Source organism: Balaenoptera borealis (genome assembly GCF_965194805.1).
Source record: "Balaenoptera borealis genome assembly, chromosome: 1".
Taxonomy (NCBI): Eukaryota; Metazoa; Chordata; class Mammalia; order Artiodactyla; family Balaenopteridae; genus Balaenoptera; species Balaenoptera borealis.
Genome location: NC_138860.1, coordinates 159,832,171 through 159,855,053, shown reverse-complemented (window position 1 = coordinate 159,855,053; position 22,883 = coordinate 159,832,171). Strand labels below are relative to the sequence as shown.

At 53.7% G+C, this 22,883-nt stretch overlaps 2 protein-coding genes across 3 annotated transcripts; one reads left to right on the top strand and one right to left on the bottom strand.

Moving 5' to 3' along the window:
- Positions 1-1,075: 1,075 nt before the first annotated feature.
- GUCA2B (guanylate cyclase activator 2B) lies at positions 1,076-10,374 on the top strand. The gene is made up of 3 exons (XM_082393613.1): positions 1,076-7,063; positions 8,201-8,387; positions 10,074-10,374. The coding sequence occupies exons 1-3, from the start codon at positions 6,599-6,601 to the stop codon at positions 10,133-10,135; spliced, it is 714 nt and encodes a 237-aa protein (XP_082249739.1). The 5' UTR covers positions 1,076-6,598; the 3' UTR covers positions 10,136-10,374.
- A 2,199-nt stretch (positions 10,375-12,573) lies between these two features.
- GUCA2A (guanylate cyclase activator 2A) lies at positions 12,574-14,553 on the bottom strand. Of its 2 annotated transcripts, none has more exons than XM_082389599.1 (3): positions 14,417-14,553; positions 13,169-13,358; positions 12,574-12,711 (listed from the first exon to the last, which is right to left on the bottom strand). In XM_082389599.1, exons 1-3 carry the CDS (start codon positions 14,489-14,491, stop codon positions 12,665-12,667), a joined length of 312 nt encoding a protein of 103 aa, XP_082245725.1. In that variant the 5' UTR covers positions 14,492-14,553; the 3' UTR covers positions 12,574-12,664. The 2 variants fall into 2 exon arrangements, with proteins under 2 accessions (XP_082245725.1, XP_082245724.1); XM_082389598.1 differs by having other exon boundaries at positions 12,574-12,815; positions 14,417-14,540.
- Between the last annotated feature and the right edge of the window lie 8,330 nt (positions 14,554-22,883).

The window sequence follows — 22,883 nt, the reverse complement described above, 5'->3', positions numbered from 1 at the left end:
CGAAGGCTGCTCCCCCAGGCCCGGCCTCCACCTTCCCAGCCCCGAGCCCCCGCGCCCGGGCCCAATCCTGCTTCAGAGGGACCCTGGCGGCCACCCGGCCCCTGTCCGCAGCCAGGAGAGAGAGGCCTCCCTTCCAGCACCCGGCACACACTCGCACTCCCCCGCTTACACACTCATGCAGACACAAACATGCACATGCTCACACGCACATGCCTACACACGCTTACACGTACCTATTCACACACCACCCACACTCACACGTGCAGATGCCCACACAGACGCAGACAGCCTACCCGTGTTCACATGCTCTCACACACGCATGCACACACACACACACACACCTACCACACGTGTGCGCACACACTCACCTATAGACACAAAGTGCACACATATCTACACGTGCTCACAGCAGGCAGGCAGGCACACACGTGCTCACACACCTTTGACCACAGGGGGAGGAAGGCAGAAACACACCGACAAAAGCCAAGGTCAGAGGCACACCATCTCCTCCCAAGAGAGCAGCGCAGCTCAGGCAACAGCAGACCCTGGAGGCCCAGGTGTCCCCCCACTTGCTGCGGCTCCCCGCTGCCTCGGGCTGCCCCTTAGCCGCTCCCAAGCCCCAGTCCCGCCTGTGGGCTGCACCTTCTCCTCCCTCCCCTCGCCACTGCAGTCTTCTTGTTCACCTCAGCACCCACTGCCTGGAGACCACAGGACGCAGACACCAGCCAGCAAGCAGGGGCTTTTCGCTAACGACCTCATGCGCTTCCCCTTATGGAGACTGTCACAGTCACATTGGCAGGACCCTCCACCCCTGGGAGGAGACATGGGGACAGAGGCTTTCCACTGCCCCTCAAATCAGAGAGTATGTGTCTCCTCATCCATTAACTCTCAAGGGGTGGCTCAGCGAAGGATGCCTTAAGGACAAGGGCAGCTCGGCTTTCTCTGCCTGCAGTGCTCCCTGCCTGACACCAGGGGACAGCCCTGATCCACTTATTTGTGTTTAAACACTCTACCCAAACCCCAGTCCATAAAGACAATTGGAGCTGGGGAGAATACAACCTGAAAGGGCTGTGTGTGTGTGTGTGTGTGTCAAGATCAGTACAATATGGGTAGACTGGGGAATTGAGTCAAAAGGGAAGTCATAGGATGAATGGGGTTCAGTGTAGTTACTTATATTGGGGTACAGATTTGGTTCTGAGTCTCCCATTGGCCGTAGCAAAAATAGAACCATTCACTAGGCCACCCACTTCTTCAGGGAGGGGCCAAAATTTCATTAGGGAAGCTGCTGGAAAACCACCACACTTTAGTTTATACAATTCCCCATACAGGGTCTTCTAGATCAACTCTGCTTATGTGTTAAACCCAATACACCTATTTTTCTTTAAATTTGTCATCTCTCCATTTTACCCTTTAATTCAAAGTGAAAGTTAAGTTCTCTAGCTCTAGAGCCAGACCTCCATTCTCACTGTGTCTATTTCCTGTCCTCCTCTTCTCACTTGATCCCACTGCAATCAGGTTTACATCCACTGCTTTCCTGAAATTGATCCTGTCAAGGTCACCAGCCACTTCCATGTAGCTAAATCCAGGGGCAGTTCTGTCTTCACTTTACCAGAGCTGAGCCAGCGTTTGACCCCAGGGAGCATGCTGTTGTTCCTGAAACACCTTTTTCGTTTGGCTTTGAAGACACAACCCTCTCTTTGGGCTCCATCTACTGCTCCTTCTCCATCGGCTTTGCCGGTTCCTCCTGCTCTACTTTACCTCCAAATACTGCAGGGCCCTGTTGCAGCTCGGCCCTGGGACTGGCCTCTTCTCCAACCAGTCACTCTCTCAATCCAGTTTCAAGACTCTAAGTATCAGATCCTCCTTGACGACCACACATGTATATCTGTGGCCCATACCATATCTCTACTCAGAGGTCAAGCAGGCATCTCAAACTCAACATGTCCAAACTGGACTCTCCAGACCCTCACCTGACTTGCTCATCCCTGCTTCCCATCTCGGTAAGTGGCAGCCCCATCTGACGTGGAACAACTCTGAGTTGTCCTTGACTCCTCCCCATTTACCCTCCACATCCAAGGGAACAGAGAATCCTGTGGGCTCTTTCAACGAATGTCTAGAATCCAACTTCTTCTCACCATCCCTATTCTGACACACACACCCCCAACCCACCATTTCCAAGCCACCAGCACTGCTCTGTGGGCAGTGGCTTTGTCTGTCTTGTTGGTTGCTGTGTCCCTTGTGCCTAGAATGGTGCTTGGAACATAATAGGCCGTCAATAAATATGTGTGGATTCAATTATTATATACCCTAGAGTTTGCTATGCACATACGACACAAAAAGGATTTTGTTTCTTGATAAACAATGATTTCATAACTAGGAACACTAGTTCACAAATGTCTTCACATTTTTTGAACAGTCACCAGGCCCCTTACATGTGGCAAGAAGATGCCAAACAAGATGAATGAGGCTCAGAGAAGTAGGACATTTTCCAACACCAAACATCTAGTGGTTGGTGGAGTTAACATTTGACTCATATTCATTTATTCAACTCATCAGGTAGTTATTAAGCACCAATTATGTGCCATATATTGTTTGGGAAGAACCAAATAGACCAATTCCTTGCATTCTAGTAGTGAAAGAAATGCAAGAAGTGAAATGTGTGTATATGACAGGTGCTACAAGAAAGCAGGTTAAGGGAACCAGGAGTGGTGGGGAAGCTTTCTGAGGTAGGATGGTCGGGAAAGATCTCTTTGGGGAAGTGACATATGAGCAGAGACCTGGAAGGAGTGATGAGGTGAGTTATATAAGTGCGTGGGTAAAGAGCAGAGTCCCGAGGTAAGCAACTTTTGGCAAGTTTGGGCGACAGCAAGGAAGTTGGTGTAGCTGGAACCCAGAGGGTGAAGGGCAGAATTTTTAGAGATGAGCTCAGAGATGTGAAGGGGAGCCAAAGGGACCTGGAAGGCCAGTGGAAGCCTTTGAATTTTACCCTGAGTAAAGTGGGAAGCCATTAGTGGGTTTGAGCAGAGGAGAGACATGGTCTGACTTAAATTTTAACAGGCTCACTCTGGCTGCCGCCTGGAGGCCTGAAGACAGGCAAGAGTGGATACAGAGAGATCTGTTTGGAGACCTCTCTTGGCCAGGCTGTGGTGCCCAGTTGTTTGGTCAACCAGCAGTCTAGATGTTGTTGTGAAGATATTTTTTCAGATGTGATTAATATTTACAGTCAGTAGAGTTTAAGTGAATAATGTGTGTGGGCTTCATTCAATCAGCTGAAGGCCTTAGAAAGACTGAGGTTTCCCAAAGAAGAAGAAGGAATTTTGCCTCAAGGTTGCAACATGGAAACCCTGCCTGAGTTTCCCACCTGCTGGCTTGTCCTGCAAAATTCAGACTCATGACTGCATCTGAATTTCCAGCCTGCCAACCTGCCTTACAGATTTCAAACTTGCCAGCTCCAACAATTGAATGAGCCAATCTTTTAAAATAAATCTAGACAACTTATCTACAAAACAGAAATAGAGTTACAGATGTAGAAAACAAACTTACGGTTACCAGGGGTGTAAGGGGGTGGGAGGGATAAATTGGGAGATTGGGATTAACATATACACACTCCTATATATAAAATAGATAACTAATAAGGACCTACTGTATAGCACAGGGAACTCCTCAATACTCTGTAGTGACCTATATGGGAAAAGAATCTAAAAAAGAGTGCATATATGTATATATATATAACTGATTCACTTCACTGTACAACTGAAACTAACACAGAATTGTAAATCAACTATACTCCAATAACAATTTTTTTAATAATTAATTAATTAAATTTAATAAAAAAATAAATCTAGACAGAGATAGAAGATAGATAGAATATATATAAATATATAACAGGATTGGTTCTGTTTCTCTGGAGAATCCTGACTAATACAAGGGTGTTACAAGAATCCACGAGACCAGTGATGCATGGTGATAGCTTGGACCTTGGCCGTGGCAATGGAGATGATGAGTCATGGTTGGAGTCTAGAAATATTTTGAAGGTAGAGCCAACTGGATTTGCTAATGAATTGAATTTGGCAATGAAAACAAAGGGAGGCATCAAGGATGACCCCCCAGATTTTTGGCCTGAGCAACTGAGTGAATGTAGTACCCTCACCTGTTCTGGGAGATGCTGAGGTGGTAGATAAATGAGTCTGGAGCTGAGGGGAGAGATCAGGCTAGGGAGTGAACAGGGTACCGATGGCACTAAAGTCCTTGAGACTGGATAAGATCTCCAAGGGGGTGACTATAGACAGAGGAAAGTGGTCCAAGGACTGAGCCCTGGAGCCCCTGGGGCATTCTAAGCTCTAGAGGTCAAGAAGAGAAGAAAAAAACAACAAAGGAAACTGAGAAGATGGGCCAATGAAATTGGCAGAAAATCTGAAGAGCGTGTGTCCCAGAAGCCAAGTGGAGAAGGTGTTTTATTCCAAGAAAGATGGAGTGGTCAGGTGTGACAAATGCTGCTGGGAAATGGTCAGTTTGGGGGCAGGGATGTACCGTGCCAGTGGGCACTGGGCAGGGAGTCCAGTGCGGAGAGAGGAGCAGCCCAAATACACACAGAGGCAAAGTGCCACCCACTCTCCTCCGTGTTCGAGGTTTCCACACAGAGACCAGAGTCGAGGCTGGAATGACAGTCACTTCCCATGTCCCTCAAGAAGGCAGCGCCCTGAGAAACGTCAACACACACTGGCTGAAAGGGGGCAGCAGCGAGGGTTTGTGTCTGTGCATCTGTGGCGTGATGGATGGTAGGTCATTGGTGAAGAGATTAGGAAGAGCAGCGTTGAGATATGAATCTGAGTCAGATTAGGCAGACAGGGAAGCCACACTTTGTTCCCAGGGAAAGAGTGACACATGATGGGCCCTGGCTGGCAGAGCCGAAAGACAGAGGAGGGAAGGCCATGGCTACCGGGGCCTCCAAACCTACAGGCTTGTTCCTTGTCTCTTGGTGTCTGGCCAGTGGGGTTGAGCTTGCCTGGTGGAGAGAGCAAGGACTGGGGATTCGAAGATCAGAAGTGTCCCATCTGCAGGTTCAGAGATGGGGCCTGTCAAGGAGGGCTGCATGGGGAAGGAGAGGCAGGGAAACCACCACTCACGACATGGCCCCCACAGGCCAGGCACACGCTGGGGAAAGGAAGAGTCACAGGTTCCTTTGGGATGGGACTGTCCAGTTTTTCCTCACAATAGCCACTGTGAGGTTGTCCATTACTTCCTCCACTTACTGATGAAGAAATGGAGGCTTGGAGAAGCCACCCAAGGTCACACAGGTGAGAAGTGCTGGAGTCTGGGCTTGAACCCAGATCTTCTTACATCCAAGGCCTGTGTTCCTTCTACCATAAGCTGAGCAGAGGCAAGAATTCCAGAGAGAAAACCTGCTGCTCACACAGTGCTTGAACTTGTTGGGCCTGTAAAATGAATTTCATCTATAAAATGAAGACAATTATTACACTGTCCCATCAGATTGAATGGGATTATGCCCATAGAACAGCATGGCGCCTGCATATTAGAGAAAAGAGAGTTATTGTTACTGACAGTTATTTCAGTTTACAGATATGAAATCACGTAAGAAAGTCTATTAAATTCTTCATACTCATAAGAGTAAAGGTCAAAGTCCATATTCAAAGCAAGACAAAGGAAATACCAAAGTTCACTCAAGCTTTTTTCATTTCATCCCCCAAGAAAAGAAGGAAGGAGATGAGCATTTCAGGCAGGTGGAAAGCAGCAGCAAAAGCACGAGATGGGATTAGGCTCGTGCAAGGAGGATCAGTCTTAGGGAATACAATGACATCAGATTTTAGCCACAGGTTGGAGAGCCAGATGGACTATCTGGGCTTCGATTCAATGTTATGCATGGGGCACCTACTGCATGCCAGGCTCTGTGCCTGGCAGAGCAGAGCCCTGGGATGGATGCTGTTGACAGCTGCCTGGGCTGGCAGTGGTGATGACGCCCTTGCAGACTTTGCCCACTTCTCCCTGACCCAACCTTCAATCACGGAGGTCGTAGGTCATGCACTGCCCCAAATGGCAACTGTGAAATTAAGGGACCTGTGACAGCACGAGTCACCCCCAGACGAGGACGAGCTCAGGCGGGCCCAGCCCCATCACTCTCACAGCAACCTCTTGTGGTGGATTCTATCACTATGCCCATTTGATGGAAGAGAAAACTAAGACTCAGTCAGAGTCGATGTGACTTGCCAAGATCACGCAGATGCAGCGGGATCAGGTTTTGAACCCAGGTCAATCTGTCTCCAAGGCAGGTGCGCTTTCCTCCATACTGGGGTAGGCTACTGGCTTCTGAAAGGCACCGACAGGTGAGATGGACAATACCTGGCCTGAGTGTACCCATCACCATGGGAAATGGCAGGCAGAGACAGGTTGAGGGCCTGGGCAGGGACTGATCAGAATGATGGTTCTTAAATAGAACTGGGGAGAGGGGAGTGGGAGAGGCATGGGTCTGAGGGCATGGAGAACTCTGAGGTCAGCCTTGTATCTGCGCACCTTGCCCTGGACCAACCTGTCTGTCTGCACCTTTTGACCTGAGAAAGAACCCTAGGCTGAGCTGGGTCAGATGCCTGAGGACCTGCTCTGCTATCAACTAGCTCTGTCACCTGGGACAAGGCACTTTACCTCTGGAGCCTCACTTTCCCTGTCTGTGAAATGGCCTCCCTCTCATCCCACTCGCTCGCTGTCTTGCGCGCAAGGCATGCGCTTAACACTGCATCATGCTCCAGTGTGCTCTGGGCCTCCTTACCTCTATCATCCCCAACCCCTTTCCCGGGGATGGGCTCTGGGCTTGTCAGGATGCCAGCCAGCTGTCAACCCCACCCTGGCTGGCCAGTTAATGAGTGACCAGGGAGCTGGAACCTGGCCTATAAAGAGCTGCCAGCTGGGGAAGCAAGTGGAAGCCTGGTGGACGGTGGCGAGACACAGAGGGAACGAGATGGCTCGCAGGGTGGTGTCAGGGCTGCTGCTGTGTGGGGTTGCTGCGGTTTTCCTGGTACTGCTGCAGGGCGCACAGTCAGTCTACATCCAGGTTTGTCCTGAAGGTCCCCATGGTGAGAGGCTGGGATGGAGAGGGAATGCTGGGCAATTCACTGAGGATAGCTGAGGACCCAGGGCTCAGCCCAACACCCAATCACAGCCCAGGGACACAGCTGGTGGGGGGGAGCAGCTGGGATGCCAATGGTGGCTATGACGGTGATGATAATAACAATAAATTATGGTCATTCAGCATTGCTCTCCTCAAATGTCCCTCTCAGTCAGAGATCAGATGTGGAAGACGTGATCCCTGCCCTTGAAGAGCCCAGAGGGCAGGGAGACTTCTTTTATGCTCCCACAACTCTCTGTATTCACCCATGTATGGGGAGGAGGGTGGAGGGTCACCAGGAAAAGTTGCCCCGGCCGGTAACTCGAGCTGACATTGCAGGATGGGCAGGAGGTAGCCAGGCACAGAGGTCACCGACTGCTCCAGACAGAGGGCACAGCATATGCAAAGGCCCAGAGAGAAGACAGCAGGGAATCTGGGTCTCCTTCCAGGGCAGCTGTGAGACAGAAGGAGTCTTCTGGAAACAGGACCTGCGTGTGGGTGTGGCAGGATGCCGCTGGGCTCCTGGGCGGCACATTCCTGACTCTGGGCGGGGCCTCCTTGGGAAGGAATAAGGAAATCCTGGGGAGCGGTGTCAGCTTCCCCCTGCAGCCTTGGCTTTGGAGCCCAGCTGGCTAGACTAGGCATTGCCATCATTTTGCCATGTCAGTTCAAGGGCAATCATGCAGTTATCGAGGGTGCCCTGGGTACCAGGCACCAGAGAGCAGTGGAGTTTGATTATGTCCATTTGTCAGATGAGGCTCAGAGTGGGGAAGAGATGGTCAGCCAGTCGGGAAGAGCTAGGATTTGAACCGAAGTCCCCTGGCCTTCAAAGCCCACGCCTTGAACCAATGTGCTCCACAGCCCTGCTCGACCTCATCTCCCAGTTAGCCTGTGACACGGGGGTGTGAAGTGCCAGGCACCACCTTCCACGCAGGCAGTCTTCCGAGTATGACCTTGACTTTCCCACTCCGTGAGAACAGGGAAGCTCTGGGGGGCCTGAGGAACCCTGGTCTCCTGGCAGTGTCCCACCCCCTTCCTGCTCAGGTTTTGATGCCCTCCCATCTCCTCTCCCTCCTCCCCCAGTACCAAGGCTTCCAGGTCCAACTGGAATCGGTGAAGAAGCTGAATGAATTGGAGGGGCAATGGGTGCCCAGCCCTGGCCTGCAAACCCAGAGCCCCCAGCCCTCCGTCTGCCACCACCCGGCCCTGCCACTGGACCTCCAGCCCATCTGTGCCTCCAAGGAAGCGGACAGCATTTTCCAGGCCTTGAGTGAGTCCCCCCACCCCTGGCAAGCCTCCTGCCCCTCATTCTCTCTCCTTCCCACACCCCAGCTCCTCTACCTCTTGTGGTTTCTGTTAAACACTCAGTGGCTGAGAACAGGGAGATTCAAGAAACTCAAGCCCCTGGCCTACCCGGTTTGGGCACTGAAATCAGGCATGCCAGGAACTCCTTCAGTCCCCGGCAACCTGGACGGGGTGATCAGCCTACCTCCAAGACTACACAGATTGGGGGGAAGGGGACACAGGAAACAGACCCACAAAAATGACTGCAATGCAGTGGGATGATGGGGGAGGCACAGTGGGGACACGGGAGAGAGATGGCTCACGTCCACGGTGGCATAAGTGTTACTGAGTCCAACCGCACGACAGGCCAATAAATCAGAGACGAGGTGTTGAGGCATGGAATACAACTTTATTTGGAAAGCCAGCAGACCGAGATGATGGCAGACTAAGGTCTCCAAAAAACCATCATATCGGGGTTTGGGTGCCAGTTTCTTTTATAGAACAGAGAGGGGGAGGAGATGAGGAAGTAAAGTAAAAAGGCCATAAGTTTTGCAAATGTCCCTTGGAATGGCCAGCCTCTGGGAGGGGATGTGTTAATTTCTTCTTTCTTGCAGCCATCCACAGGGTGGACAGGGTCAGGATGCGTCCCTGAACAATAAAGGGGCAGGGTTCCCCAAGGCAGGCCATTATGTATAGACAGTATCCTTTTAGTGAACAAAAGCAGCAGAAAGCAAAGGATAAAGTAAAAGAAACAACAGATCCAACATGTAGTCAGATTTGGCTCTTCCTTGTTACGTAACAGGATCTGAAAGGTTTCCAAGACGGGGTGACATCTAAGCTGAAATGTGAGGGATGAAACAGCTGGCCAGGAGAATGCGGCAACTGGCTAGTATTTTTTTTTCTTTTTTTCTTTTGATTTTATTGGAGTATCATTGATTTACAATATTGTGTTAGTTTCAGGTGTACAGCCAAGTGATTCAGTTATACATACACATCTATTCATTGTTTTTTAGATTCTTTTCTCATATAGGTTATCACAGAATATTGAATAGAGTTCCCTGTGCTATACAGTAGGTCCTTGTTGGTTATCTACCTTATATATAGTAGTGTGTGTATGTTCATCCCAAGCTCCTGATTTATCCCTCCCCCTCCACTCTTCCCATTTGGTAACCACAAGTTTGTTTTCGACATCTGTTAAGTCTGTTTCTGTTTTGTGAATAAGTTTATTTGTAACTTTTTAAAATTAGATTCCACATGAGTGATAGCATAGGATATTTGTCTTTCTCTGACTTACTTCACTTAGTATGATAATCTCTAGTAGCTAGTATTTATTGAGCACCTACTAAGTGCCAGGCCCTGGGTCAATCCCTTTGCCTGCAAGCTCTCCTCACAACCCCTCTGTCAGGCTGATACAGTCGAGCAGGCAGGAAAACTCAGGCACAGAGTTTAAGTGACTTGCCCAGGCACTGCTAGGGGGACAGAACCTGGGACTTGAGCCCAAGCTGCTCACGCTTCTTCTAAACTTTCTTGCTCTTAATCTATGAGAAGGATGCCAGGCCCCTGCCTCAAACCCTCTCAGAAGCAGGCCTTCTCTGGCTGCCTGGTCAGTGGCTCCTTGGACCACAGATGTTTCAGGTTCAGGTTCAGCTGACCAGTTTTCTCCTCTGCCCAGGGAACATCGCTGCTGATGACTGTGAGCTGTGCGTGAATGTTGCCTGTACTGGCTGCAGCTAAGATGGCCTGGGTGCCCTGAGCCCACCCTGGACACCGTGCCCCCCCCCAGCCCACTGCCTTCACAGCACCCACCCCCATCCAGGCTCTGGGGGTCCCCGCCACCACGGTCATCCCCGCCCCCCACCCCGCCCTGCAGGACCCGAGCAGCTGGATCTGGCACAAAGCAGTTGGACCCACGGTTGGAGGAGAGTTTGGCCCCTGAGGCAGCCCTGCTGCTGAATAAAGATTCCCCACCTACACACAGAGTCAGGTGTCCATTTGTTCATCCCCAGGAGCCATAGGCAGAGCTGCCTAGGAAGCTGGGTGGGTTGGACTCCTGAGTCAGGTATTTTCCTGGTTTCCTTGCCTGAGGAGTTGCTCTATTTCATATCGAAGGAGTGAGGCTCTGGGTGGAAATGAGTCGCCCGTGATCACAGGGCTGGGAAGCCACAGAGCACCCAGATCCACCTGACCCCCCAAGCTGAGCTCAAGGCCTGGCCCAGCTGCAGAGCCAGAGCTTCTGTGCTCCTGATGGGTCTGGGGGGAGGACGGGGGGCTCCCTCCCGTAGGTGGGACTGCGGTGGAGGGGGTGGAGGGAGGAACCACATGGTGCCCCTTCGGGGCTGATTCTGTCCCCGGGCCTGCCTGAGTTCACCTTTACCCTCCTTCTTGGGCTCCCCAGGACTGCCTGGCCAGCTCCATATGGAAGGCCTTCCTTCCCTGTCTCCATCCTGGTGGCCCTAAGGAATATTAATAATACCAGCATCTATTGAGCATTTGCTATACCCTAGGTACTGTTCTCAATTCTTTGTAGGTATTAACTCGCCGAGTCCTCACAACAGTTCAGTGAAGCAGGTACCATTCGTATTACCTTTACGAATGAGGAGATCAGGTGCAGAGAGAACTAATTAGTCCCGGGTCACAGGCTCAGCAAAGTGGCAAAGCAGGCTTCTTCCCAGGAAGTCTGGGCCAGAGCCTATGCTCTGAACCATCATGTTACGGCCTCCCTGTGAGTCCAGGCCCAGCTGCAGCTAATGACACCCAAGGGAGGATGCCCTGCAGGCACCGCATTTCCCCGGGGGCCCTCGGTGCTCCACTAAAGGCCAAGAGCCAGACTGGGAATTCCTGGGAGAAGGGCTTTCCGCAGGCTGGCTTCCTCCCCGGCCTCTGTCCCGGGCAGCCAGAGAGGAGAAAAGCCAGGTACAAAGGGGCCACACCCTCTGAACTCAGCTCCCAGGGCCAAGGCCATGGTGGATTCCCCCAGACCAGCTGCCCCTCCTGCCTGCCCAGTTGTGCTCAATCGTCCTGTAACCTCCCAGCCTCCCAGGCCACGCCCCTCGGAGCTCTGGCTCCTTCCTGTCCTCCCCCCCGCAGGCAAGTCTGGCTAGGCGCCTTTGCAATGCCTCCTGCGTCTCTCTGGGCCCCTCCCACCCCTCTATCATCACTGCCTCCCTCCCCGTCCCCATCCTCTCTCCCCAGCGAGGCCAGAGCTTCCTCCCTGCCCTGCAGCCTGCAGGCTCTCCATGCCCACCAAGCCAGAGGAACATTGCAGCGCTGCTCCCACAGTGCCCCTCACCCTTCTGTGCCTCCCCAGTACCAACTCTCAAGTCTAAACTGAGCCCACTCACCATCTGGCCTCGTCTCCCACCTGCCTGGGAAGGAGGCAATAATGGGAACTGCCACTGAGTGAGCACCTGCTATGTGCCAGGCACAAGGCAGAGCCATCTAGGCAGAAATAATAATTAATAATAATAATAATAATAGCATCAGCACAGTGCTCACTCACGCTGGGCCCGGTGGAGCTCTAAGAGTTTTCCCTGTATTACCTCATTTAATCTTCACTCACCCCTATGAAGTAGGGGAGAGAACAGGCTAAGTAACCTGCCCAAAGTCACACAGCTGGTAACAAGCAGTGCCTGGACTGACACCGAGAGAGTTTGGCTCCAGAGTAGGAGCATTAAATAATTCTACCCCACCAGCCATCTCATCAAGCACCCCTGCAACCTTGGGAGGAGGGATCTCCCAAGAGATCAGGGGTGAGCAGGGGTGAGAGGAGCAGAGGACATAGTGAGAACTATGGCTTGCGGTGTGGACCCTGGGGAGAGGGCAGGAGGCAGTGCTGAAGTGGTCAGGACGGGGCCAGATTCTGAGGCCCCTTGAACACTCTCCAGCCAGGGGCTGATCTCATAGCCCCTCAGTGCTTGTGTTGGTCATCCAAACCAGTACAGGAGCTCACATGTGGCTTAGGGATCATGAAAGAAAAGCAGAAGTTCCCCCTCCTCCATTGGTGGTCGTTGGATTCAAGTCTCCTCGGTGTCTGTGAGTGGGGGGCAGTACCGATGCTGGCTTAGCAGGAAGAGCAGGGTTCTTGCACTTAGCACACTAAACCCTGAGCTGGCGAGGGCAGGGTAGGCATCCATAAAGTGGGATGAAAGAAGGAATGAAAGCAACACCAGGAGGACTCTGGAATCTGGTTTATTAGCCGTGGGTGGGGGTGGATCTTGGAAAGCACCGGGGGCAGGGGCTGGGCCTCCCCAGGCTGCCCTCTCGTCACTCCTCCATTCTGGGTAGGTGGAGCTGCGAGGAGGGAGAGCGGCCTGCGGGGGAGGGACAGAAGGTGGTGAGCACCCGCCGTCCTAGCATCCAGCACAGGCAGCGTAGGCACAGATCTCACACGTGCTCGGATCCTCGGCAATGGCCTCTGGACAGGAGAAACGGGGCCCCATGAAAGCAGCTTCCTCTGCCCAAAGCTCCCGCCCTCCCTTGGGCCAGAGTTTGAACAACCGCCACCCAGGCCTGTCCTCTCGGACCATCTGCACTTTCCACCCCAAGCCAGGACACAAGTACTGCAAGCCAGCCAATCAGGGCGGAGAGCCTACCCAGAAAGGCGTTACAGCTGAGACCAGACAAACCAGGACGCACAGCAGAGGGCTTAACCCGCCAATCAGAGCAGAGCGCATCCTCGGAATCCCACCAATCAGAACACATCTCTCCTTCAAGTGCCACCAATCAGGGAATTCCTGGGCCCCGCCCTTCAGAGAGGGGGTTACTCACCGAGCCTCTCCAGGATCTCCTGGGCATTGGGCTCCTTGCAGAGAGGCTTGAGTTCTTCGGGAAAACTCGGGGAGCTGCAGAGGATGGGAACGAGGGATCCACCAGTATTTCTAGGCCTCCCAGGCTCCTGGAGCTGCTGGAGGTCCTTGAGCTTCTTCACTGACTCCAGAGAAAAGGAGAACTTTCCATCCTGAGAGAGACATGTCCAGGGTGTGAGGCCAGGCTACAGCCTGCTCCCTGGCCGCTTCCCCGAGGACTGCCCCCTCTCCAGCCCCGGTGGCACTCAAACAGTGTTTGCGGCACGCGGGAGCCAGGTGCTCCACTGCGGGGCAATATGAGGTGGTCAGAGCTCAGAGCCAGACACTGGGCTTGAATCCTGGTTTTGCTCTGCGACCATGGACAGGTCATTTACACTCTGGGATCCTGGGGTCTGCCTGTTATATGAGGAATGGAGAAGACAGATTTGAAGCGGCAGGGACACAATAGGTGCCCATTAGTGGGAGCCACTGTGCTGATTTTCAGGGAGAGGCACAGAGCTGGGACCAAGGCTCAGGCATCCTGAATCCACGTGGCTGTGCCCCAGTTGTCTTCACCCCTGCCTGAGAGCAGCGTGGGCTGATCCCCTGGCCCCCGGCTCCAGGCTGCTGCCTGGCTGATGTTTGAGAAGCAGTAAAAGGCCTCCTGGGGCCTGGCTGTGATAGAATGGGGCCCCCGATGAGTACCAGGCTGGCCTACGGCTAGCATCCACACCGATGGGCACACCCTTCCGTCAGGACCTCCAGGCTGCCCAGGTGATTCCTGAGACCCAGGCCAGGGCTTTGGCTGAGGAGGAAGGTCTGGAACTGAATCAAGCTCCTTCACTTCCCAACCATGTGCCCATGCCCAGTTACAGAATCTCTCTGAGACTCTATTTGACTCCTCTGAAAAATGAGACTAATAATCCCTCTTGCCACGGTGATCCTGGCGTCGCAGTGACATACTGGAGGAACCTGGTCATGGCAGGCACTCTGTACATTGGCTAATCACCTGCCTTTCCCAAATTGTTTCTCTTTTCTGTACCTGATGTTCTTTCTCCAAGTTTGAAGAGGAAGGCGTAAGAGGCAGGACTGAGAAGGGGGTCCCTGGGGAAGAGTCACGCCTTAGACATACCCCCCAACTCCATCCCCAGAGGGGTGCTCTATCAGGGGACAGGCCCTGGGCCCTGGACATAGAGAGCCAGCTGGGCCACAGTAGGGACAGAGAACTTACCTTCACGGTGACTTCCCCTGCTAGGGCGGCCCAGGCCCCAAGGAGGCACAGTGCAGAGAGCAGGAGGGTGTTCATGGCAGCAGCGCCTAAGAGAGAAGAGTGCTTTGTTCTGGATGCCAGGGGAAAACAGTGGGACTTTAAAAGAGGGCAGGGTTACTGAGTAACCCAGGAGTCTGCCAGTGTCTCATCTGCTTGCTTGTCAACTTAACCCTAATCAGATAAGGCTCAAGACAGCCCTGTCTGGTAAGAAAGCAGTCGGGGGGGAGGCCGTCAGAGCCCCAGCCCCTCCCTGGGCTCCCACTTTAACCCACAGCTGGGCTGGGTCCTGCATTCAGGACCAACCACTCACACTCACTGATGGCTCTGGGCCAGGCCATGCACCAGGGTGGGGCTGCAGACCCAGCCCAGCCCTTAAAGAGGGAGGCCCAGTGGCAATGCAGGGTGATTAGGGGAGTGGGTGGGCATGAGGAATGGAGGGGACATTCAACCAGCCAAGGGGCGGGGCAGTTCAAGAAGCTTTCCCAAAGGAGCTTTAGAGAATGGGTGGAAATTTTCTTAGAGAAGGGGCTGAGGGTAGAAGGCCATTTCTTGCAGAGGACACTACATGTGAGACAGCAGGGAGGTGAAATAGGCCTGGAATAATCAAGGAAATGTGAGTAATTGAGCCTGGGGGGAGGAGGAGGTTGCCAGGGGGCTTCAAGTGTTAAGAAATGAGATTACCAGGGCTTCCCTGGTGGCGCAGTGGTTAAGAATCCGCCTGCCAATGCAGAGGACACGGGTTCGAGCCCTGGTCTGGGAAAATCCCACATGCCGCGGAGCAACTAGGTCCGTGAGCCACAACTACTGAGCCTGCGCGTCTGGAGCCTGTGCTCCGCAACAAGAGAGGCCGCGATAGTGAGAGGCCCGCGCACCGCGATGAAGAGTGGCCCCCACTTGCCGCAACTAGAGAAAAGCCCTTGCACAGAAACAAAGACCCAACACAGCCCAAAATAAATAAATAATTTAAAAAAAAAAAAAGAAATGAGATTACCAAGGCAGGCATTAGGTTTGGCCACTGTGACTTTGAGGAAGGACTCAGCTCTGCCATCCACGGGCCTGGTTCGAGTCCCACCTACTGCCCCATTCCTATGTGTGTGTGAATCTGGACAAATTGTTTCCCTCTCTGAACATCAGGACCCCTTGTATCCTCTCTGGGGACGTACCTCGTAGGGTTATTTTGAGAATTAAATGAGGTTATAAAAATGCTTACCTCAATGCCTGGCATACAGAAAGCACTCAGTAAAAGATCCTTCAGTTATTATTACTTTGATCAACAGCCACAACAGCTTCTGGCACCCGTTGGGCCCTCTGGAGACCACCTGCCCATCTGAGCCATAGCCTGTTCTCATCCGGTGCTGGGCCTGCTGTCCTGCCTGTCCTGCAGCCTCAGATCATCCTCGGATGTGCTCTCCCCACTCCCTCCTGATTCCCTTGCCCTTCTAACCATCCCCCCACCCCCCGCCCGCACCGTGTCCCTCCTCTTTCTGCTCTGCTTCCCCCAGCTAACTCAGCCTAACCTCCCCCACCCTGGCCTTTCCTGCCAGGCTCAGCTCTCCCAGCACCCTTGCCTTTGAATATGCTACTCCATCTGCCTGGAAGGCTTTTCCTTCCTTGTCACTAGGTGAACTCCTACTTAAACTTTAAGGCCCAGATCCAATAACCCCCGCTGCATCCTCAGCTAAATAACCTCTCTTTGTTCTCACAGAACCAGATACATTCCCCTACTGGGGATATTGTTGAGTTGGATTACTTGGGTGTGTGTCTCTGCCCCTCTAGACTCTGACCCCCATGAGGACTGTACCCCGCATAGTGTGTGTTCATTGTATTCTTTTGTGAGCAGAGCCTCCAGGACACGGAGAAAGGGAAGCCCTGGGAGCTGCTTTGTTCTAATCTACAAACCAATCTGGCTGCAAGCCTGGATGGCTCCAAAGAAAGGGATGGGGGTGGGAATCCCTGGATGGGGAGAGTCACTGCAGGGGAAATTGGAGGGACCTTCAAAGGGGTTCAGCCCAAGGGAGGGGCAGGAAACACTTGGTCAACCTGCCCTCTCAGGCTAGTCCTCAGAACCAGACTAAGATTCCCTCCCTTTTCTAGTGTGTGTGTGTACACTGAGGAATGTGTGTAAGTTGAAGTGTGTTAGTATATGCGAGGTGTGTGTATGTGTACGCTGAAATCTACATGTCCAGTCCAGCCACATGGTGGCCGCTGCTAGCTGAGAGCTGGGTGGGAATGAGCCCCAGCAGAGGGTTAGGGATGGGATAGGGTACCTTAGGGTTATGGATGGAGTTTGGGTTGAGGGTGAGGCTAGAGATACACATAAGGGTAGAATGTATTGTGATTGGGATGGTGGTGAGCACAGGTAGAGATCAGGAGTGCAGTTGAGGCTGGTGCTGGGGTTGGAATTGGGGTTGGGTGGACTTGAGCTGGGTTAGGGTGAAAGCTGGGTTAAGATCAGTCTTAGGTTACCAACTGGGACTGGAGTTACATTAGGGCAAGATGAAGTAGCAGATAGTGATAGGAGTTCAAGTTAGGACTCAGATTGGGGTTTGGGTCAGGGTCAGGATGGAGCTGAGCTCGGGCGTGGGGTAAGTGTCACGGTTAGGCTTGGAATCAGGGGTGCAGCTAGGAGTGGGTCGATGTGGGGATTGTAGCTGACACGGAGGTTGGTTTGGGGTTAGCTTAGGGTTCTGTGGTAGGGTTAAGGTGGGAGCTGAGTCTGCAGTGTAAGTTGGAGGTGTGGGTGGGGTCAGGTTTATGACTGGGGCTGGATCTGGGGTGAAGTGCAGGGCTCGGGCTGCACCGGGGTTTGGTTTAGCATGAAGGATGGGGTTCAGCGCGGCCGCTGTGGGCTGCAGGAGCCCTGTTTCTGGCTCCCTTTGGCTTTTCAGTCTTTCCCCTCCTAAGTTACAGTGGGATTGGGGGTAATGGGAGGGGCCTCTGGTTCCTGAAGCCTCTTTCTCCCATAACCCCTTAGCCGGGGCTTACCTGCTGCAAGGCTGGGGTGGAGTGGGTGTGTGGGAGTGATGTAGCTCCACACTGTGGGAAAGAGGAAACGGCTCCTAGGCATTAGCACTTTGGGCCCTGCCCTACCCAACCCTACCTCTGACTTCTCCCCTGGGAAATGGGAACCAACACCCCTCCCTCCCCTGCCAATTCCCTGGCCCAGCCTGGGCCCAGGTGTGAGTTCAGACCCCCTCCCTCCTCTCCTGCATCGAAGCTGCTGGATCTTGGGGTCCTCTTGGAAGCCTGGGGTTCTGGATCGCCCCGGGCCCCCACCTGAATCCTGTGGCCTTGGTTCCCCAGCACCCCAACACCCCACATCATTTCTTACGGGTGGCGAGTGGGTCTGGGTTGTTTGGGCGCCTCACATCCAAGGCCACCTCTTCTGGCAAACTCTCACACCTCCATAGCCTCCCAGGCCATGCCACCTCTACCTGCCTCCCCACCTGAAAAGCCATCAGTGGCTGCCCCAAAACCTTCAGAAGGAAGCCCAGACTCCCTGGCCTGGCATTCAAGGCCCATCATGGTCAGGCCCCTGCTCACCCTTTGCCCAGGATCCCGAAAGACTCCCTAGGAGTGGGCCAGGAAGAAGGGGCCCATACCTGGGGTGCTGTAGGTGGAAAAGCTCCAGCTTTAGAGCCAGGCAGCCCTGGGTTAGAGTCCCAGCTCCATCAGTGAACAGCTGTGTGCCCTTTCTGAACCTCAGTTTTTGCATCAGAAAAATGGAGACAATAACAACTACACTGTGAATTTTGGGTTGCCTAGAAAACTTTCCTCACTGACTTCCAGCCCCAGCAAGCCTGTGTTAAGACCATCTCCACCAGCCTCCTATACTTTCCCCTTATAAAACCTACCAAACTATCTGTCCTGCCCACTTTCCTACGAGCTTCTGAGAGCAGAGCCTGTGTCTTGCTCCATCGTGGCCCCAGTGCCCATACAAGGCCTGGCACTTAGTGGGTACCCCGATCTCTCAGGAGACCAGGAAGGCTGTGGTATTAGTAATAATCCTAACATTAATAATAGCAGCGAACGTTTATCAGGCACTCGCTCTAGGCTACGTGCTTTACGGTTGTGAAAACCAGAGCCAGCCCTGCAGCCCAGCCACCCACTGCTGTCAGGCTGCCCTCTGTTCTCTGTGAGGATGCTGATGCCATTCCTTTTGGCCTAGAGATTGTTGAACTCTTGCGTTTGGGTGACCTCGTCATGGTTCCAGTGTGCCTGTTAAAGTTGGGTCCACTGAGGCCCAGCCCTCCCAGGCCTGGCTCTGCTTCCCTGCAGGCTGGAGGCCTCAGCTGACCCTAGGAAGAGAGGCCTGAACAGAGCCCAGGTGGGAGTCTGAAGACTCCCATGTTGATCTGTGTGACCATGAAGAGGGTGTGGCCCACATTTTACAGCCTCCGCCTCCTGCTTGCAAACATGTCCTGGAGGTTCTTCTGAGAGCCCAGAACTGCCTGAGGAAGGCATCACGATGTATGTGAACCTCCCAATAGCTCTGGGAATACGTAAGAAATCGCTACAGAACCCCATTTTATAGGTGGGCACACTGAAGCTCAGAGGCCCAGAGAGGGTAAGAAACCATGACTTTCCCAAGGGTGCGGACAGAAGCTCCGGGCACAGTTTCACTGGTGGCGCTCTGCACGAGGGCACCCAGCCAACAGAGAGGGAAGCACAGACACAAGTGTGGGGCTAGCTCAGCCTAGAGGAAGGCACAACTTTTCAGACTCATTGCCAGGTGGACTTGGCACCAGTTGCAGTCACAAAGCTGTAAATTCCAGAACAGAGGCCAGTTCTCACAAGTGCCAAAGAAAAGCTTAAACTTTTTTTCGGTTCATACCTCCTGTCCTGTCTTCCTAGCCCCAGACCCCCATCTTTGGGGAAGGAGAAGAAGAAAGGCACAACCATTGAGTCAGACCCTGTTTTACAGGGCAGCGATACCCGTTGTACGGAGGAGGAAACCGGGCTCCTGGGAGAGTGCCCAGGGCCACAGAGAAAGTGGATGACTGAGTGGGAATCTGAAGCCTGTTGGCTTGAGCCCAAGGCCAGGCGGGGGTGGAGGGCTCCCTCCCCTCCCCCAGGCGCTGGGGTGGGCAGGATCTTCCCCGTGATGCTCCGGGGGCAGCTGGGGAGTGGACAGAGGGTGTGTCTGGTTGTTTGCTCAGCAGTGTCATCTCGCATCCCCATGGCCTGGCCGGGACAAGGCACTGGGGGAGCTCCATTCACCATCTGCTTCCCACACGGCAGGGCCTCCTCCCCCCGCCCCCTGGCCTGCTCTGGGCATCGGCGGCCACGGAAACAACCTATCACACCCGAAGGCTGTCAGGGAAGGAGGGAGACCCACCTGGTGCTCCTGCCATGTGCCCCAGAGCCCACAGGCTAGAGGGAGGATAGGACACGGGCACAAACTCCCTGGGGCTCCGCAGGGAGAAAAGGTCCCCCCGTGGCCGGGTCTGGGGATGCTTGCCAGACCAGGTGGCATTTGAACTGGGAGGATTTGATCAATGGGAGGATTTGGACCCACAGAGATGGGGGCTATATGGCAAAGGCCTGGCAACAGGAAGCACACAGGGGAAGGGAGGGGGGATGGGCTGAAGCAAAGAGTGTGTCAAGAGGGGCTGTGGGTGAGCAGCCAGAGGAGGCTTTAAACACCAGGCTAAGGCGTTTTGCCCTTCACCCGGTGACAGTGGGAAGCTAGGGGAAGACCATGAGAAGAGCTGTGATTTAGAAAGATCATCATGGCCCTTGGTGTTGGGAGCGGACTGTCTAGGTATGGCTGCTGCACTGGTCCAGGAGAGAAGGGGTGTGTTCCACCCCCAGCAGTACCCTGGGAGGGCCAGGGGTGATTGGAAGGATGGTGTGCAGGGGAATCCATGGGTCTTGGCATGTGCTCTTGAGAAGCAAGGGAGGAGGGCAGACAGGCAGATGGGTCCTTGGGACTGACAGTGTACCAGGGCCCGTGCTGGCTGCTTCCATCTGACTTCTCATGGACGGTCTCATCAACACTTTAATCCCATTAGACAGATGAGGAGACTGAGGCTCAGAGAGAGCAATGTCTTGCCCAGATGGAACTTTAGGTTCTTTTGACTCCAGAGTTCGTGTTCTTTCCATTGCCTCATGTATTTTCTTGGCCTTTGAGGCCCGCAGAAAACACGATCAGCCACAGGCCAGCAACTCACAATGGACCAGCTTCTGGTCTGGCCAGGAAGCTTTGTGGGGCGCAAGGAGGAGGGTAGGAGCTGCCTGGGGGCAGGAGCAGTTATAGATAGATCTGGGATCCAGTCCAAAGGGCCACAGTGGGGAGAAGCAGTGACAGCGGCCAGGCCAGGGATGTGATGAGAAAAGGGGAAGAATTCATCTGTATTGGACTTGCAGGGCCTAACCCTGAGTGTGCCTGAGAAACCAGCTCTATCCCAGGCAAATGCCTCCGGGGACGTGGGCTGCTGGGGAAGACTCGAGTGGCTAACAAGGACAGGAAGGGAGGAAGAAGACAGAACCTGAGTGGGGAGCCATCCCGCCCTCCCTACCCTGGGCAGAATGCCTTCTCTCCTGTCTGCGGCTTACGATCACACACAGACACACTGAGGCACACAATCGCAATCACGCAGGCGACACAATCACATACCCAGGCACAGACACATGAGCACACAATCACAAGACACACAAGCACACACATACAAGGTCTGGCTCACACACACGGAGGGCCTCATGAGCACAGTCGGAGTCACACAAGCACTCGCGGTTACCCTGACTTATAGGACCTACACCCCCCCACCCCAGTCACAGAGCTCATGCACTGACACGCTCTCACACGGAACCAGAGGACCGTTCCCAGGAAGGCCTCTGCCTATGGACGTCACTCAGGCATGGGAAGGGTGGGAAGTGCCCTTGGACGTCTTTATTGCCATTGTCTGGGACAGGAAGTTGCCTCTCTGACGTTCTGGGGGCTGCGTCATGAGAGGGGTGGCCTTCACCCAGTGACGTCAGCTCAGGCCCCGTGCTAGGGTAGGGTGGGTTGGGATGGGTGTGGTGACTGGCACTGAGGGAGGTCAAGGGCAACTGGGGAGTGCTGTGGAAGAGGCCATAGGACTCGGTGGGAAGAGCAGACCGGAGTAAGGCAGCTCTGGGTTCCCGTCCCCTTGCCAACCTCTCACTGATGGTGACCTGAGGCAAATGACTTCACCTCTCTGAGTGGCAACGTCCAGCAGTAAAAGGAAGATAATGACACCAACCTCCAAGGCAACTGGGAGTGCTAACTCAGATAACTGCTGTCAAGTACTGGGCACAGGGCCTGGCAAATAGAGGCAATAATCATAATGTTGTGATGGCCCCGGGACTCGCTGTGTGAGTGTGTGCGGGCTCAGAGGCAGGGCTGGGAGGACAAGGGTAGACGCCCCGTGGCAAGGTGTGTGGCAGGCCCGGCCACACTTGCCTAAACAAGACATCAACTGGTCCCAGGAATGCAGAGCCTCAGGAAACTCAGAGCTGGGGTTGATGGTGGGGCGACCTTCCCCACCCGAACCTCAGAGTAGGTGACAGTGGGCATCAGGAGGGCTGGGCCCAGGCAGCAGACTCAGAGGCCACTCTGCAGTGGGCCCCCCCCAGTATGTTTATCGCCGAGGACTAGAGGGCTCCTCGGCTCCCTCCAGCAAGCTCTGATGCGGCAGCAGAGTCTGAGGGCTGGCCACTGGGGTCCTTATCTGTCTGTAGGAGCTCCCAGCTCTGGGGGCTGCAGAGGAAGAGAACACAGCCCCTGTGGTAAAGGAAACCTTCCAAACAAGGAAAGGCACACAGCTGGCAGCCCTGCGCCCTCTGGCGGCCTCCGGTGCTCACTGCGGCCTCATGGCTTTGTTCTAAGGCTCCCCGTTCTTTGCCCTGTAAGGGACTGACAGCACAGCGCACTGGAGTGTAGACACTGGGGCTGGATGGCCTGCGTTTGAAATCCCGGCTCTCCTGCTCCAGCTATTATTACCTCTACCACTTACGAGCGAAGGACCCTGGGCAGGTGACTTAATCTCTTTGTGGCTCAGATTTTTCCTTTGCAATAGGTTGACAACAATAGTTATCTACCACACAGTTGTTTTGAAGGCGAAATCTGATAACCCACAAGTACTTGGAATAAGTAATGTGAAGTAACAAGGAATACATGGTGGCCGTCCTACTCTGGACTTCCAGGGTCAGCGTTGCTGAAGGCACAGCTTGAGAGCTGGGTCGAAGCAGCCTTGACCTGGGCTTAGACTCCGGCTCTGGTGCACTTACCCAATGTGTGCTTTGCACATGTTGACTAGTTGCTTATCATGTAAGGCAGAGACACAGGGAGGCTGCTTATCATGTGAGGGAGAGACACAGGGAGGTAAGTCCAAAATCCTCTGGAAAATCCTTTAGGAAGGCACCACACTGGGGAAAAACACACCATCTCAATAAGCCCAACATG

Excerpts from the sequence above, each read along its gene's own strand:
- GUCA2B (XM_082393613.1), top strand. The coding sequence starts at position 6,599 with ATGCCTGAGGACCTGCTCTGCTATCAACTAGCTCTGTCACCTGGGACA. Across the intron at positions 7,064-8,200 it reads CACAGTCAGTCTACATCCAG|TACCAAGGCTTCCAGGTCCA; the intron begins GTTTGTCCTGAA and ends CTCCTCCCCCAG. Across the intron at positions 8,388-10,073 it reads CAGCATTTTCCAGGCCTTGA|GGAACATCGCTGCTGATGAC; the intron begins GTGAGTCCCCCC and ends TCCTCTGCCCAG.
- GUCA2A (XM_082389598.1), bottom strand. The coding sequence starts at position 14,491 with ATGAACACCCTCCTGCTCTCTGCACTGTGCCTCCTTGGGGCCTGGGCC. Across the intron at positions 13,359-14,416 it reads CAGGGGAAGTCACCGTGAAG|GATGGAAAGTTCTCCTTTTC; the intron begins GTAAGTTCTCTG and ends TGTCTCTCTCAG. Across the intron at positions 12,816-13,168 it reads GGAGATCCTGGAGAGGCTCG|AGGCCATTGCCGAGGATCCG; the intron begins GTGAGTAACCCC and ends TCTCCTGTCCAG.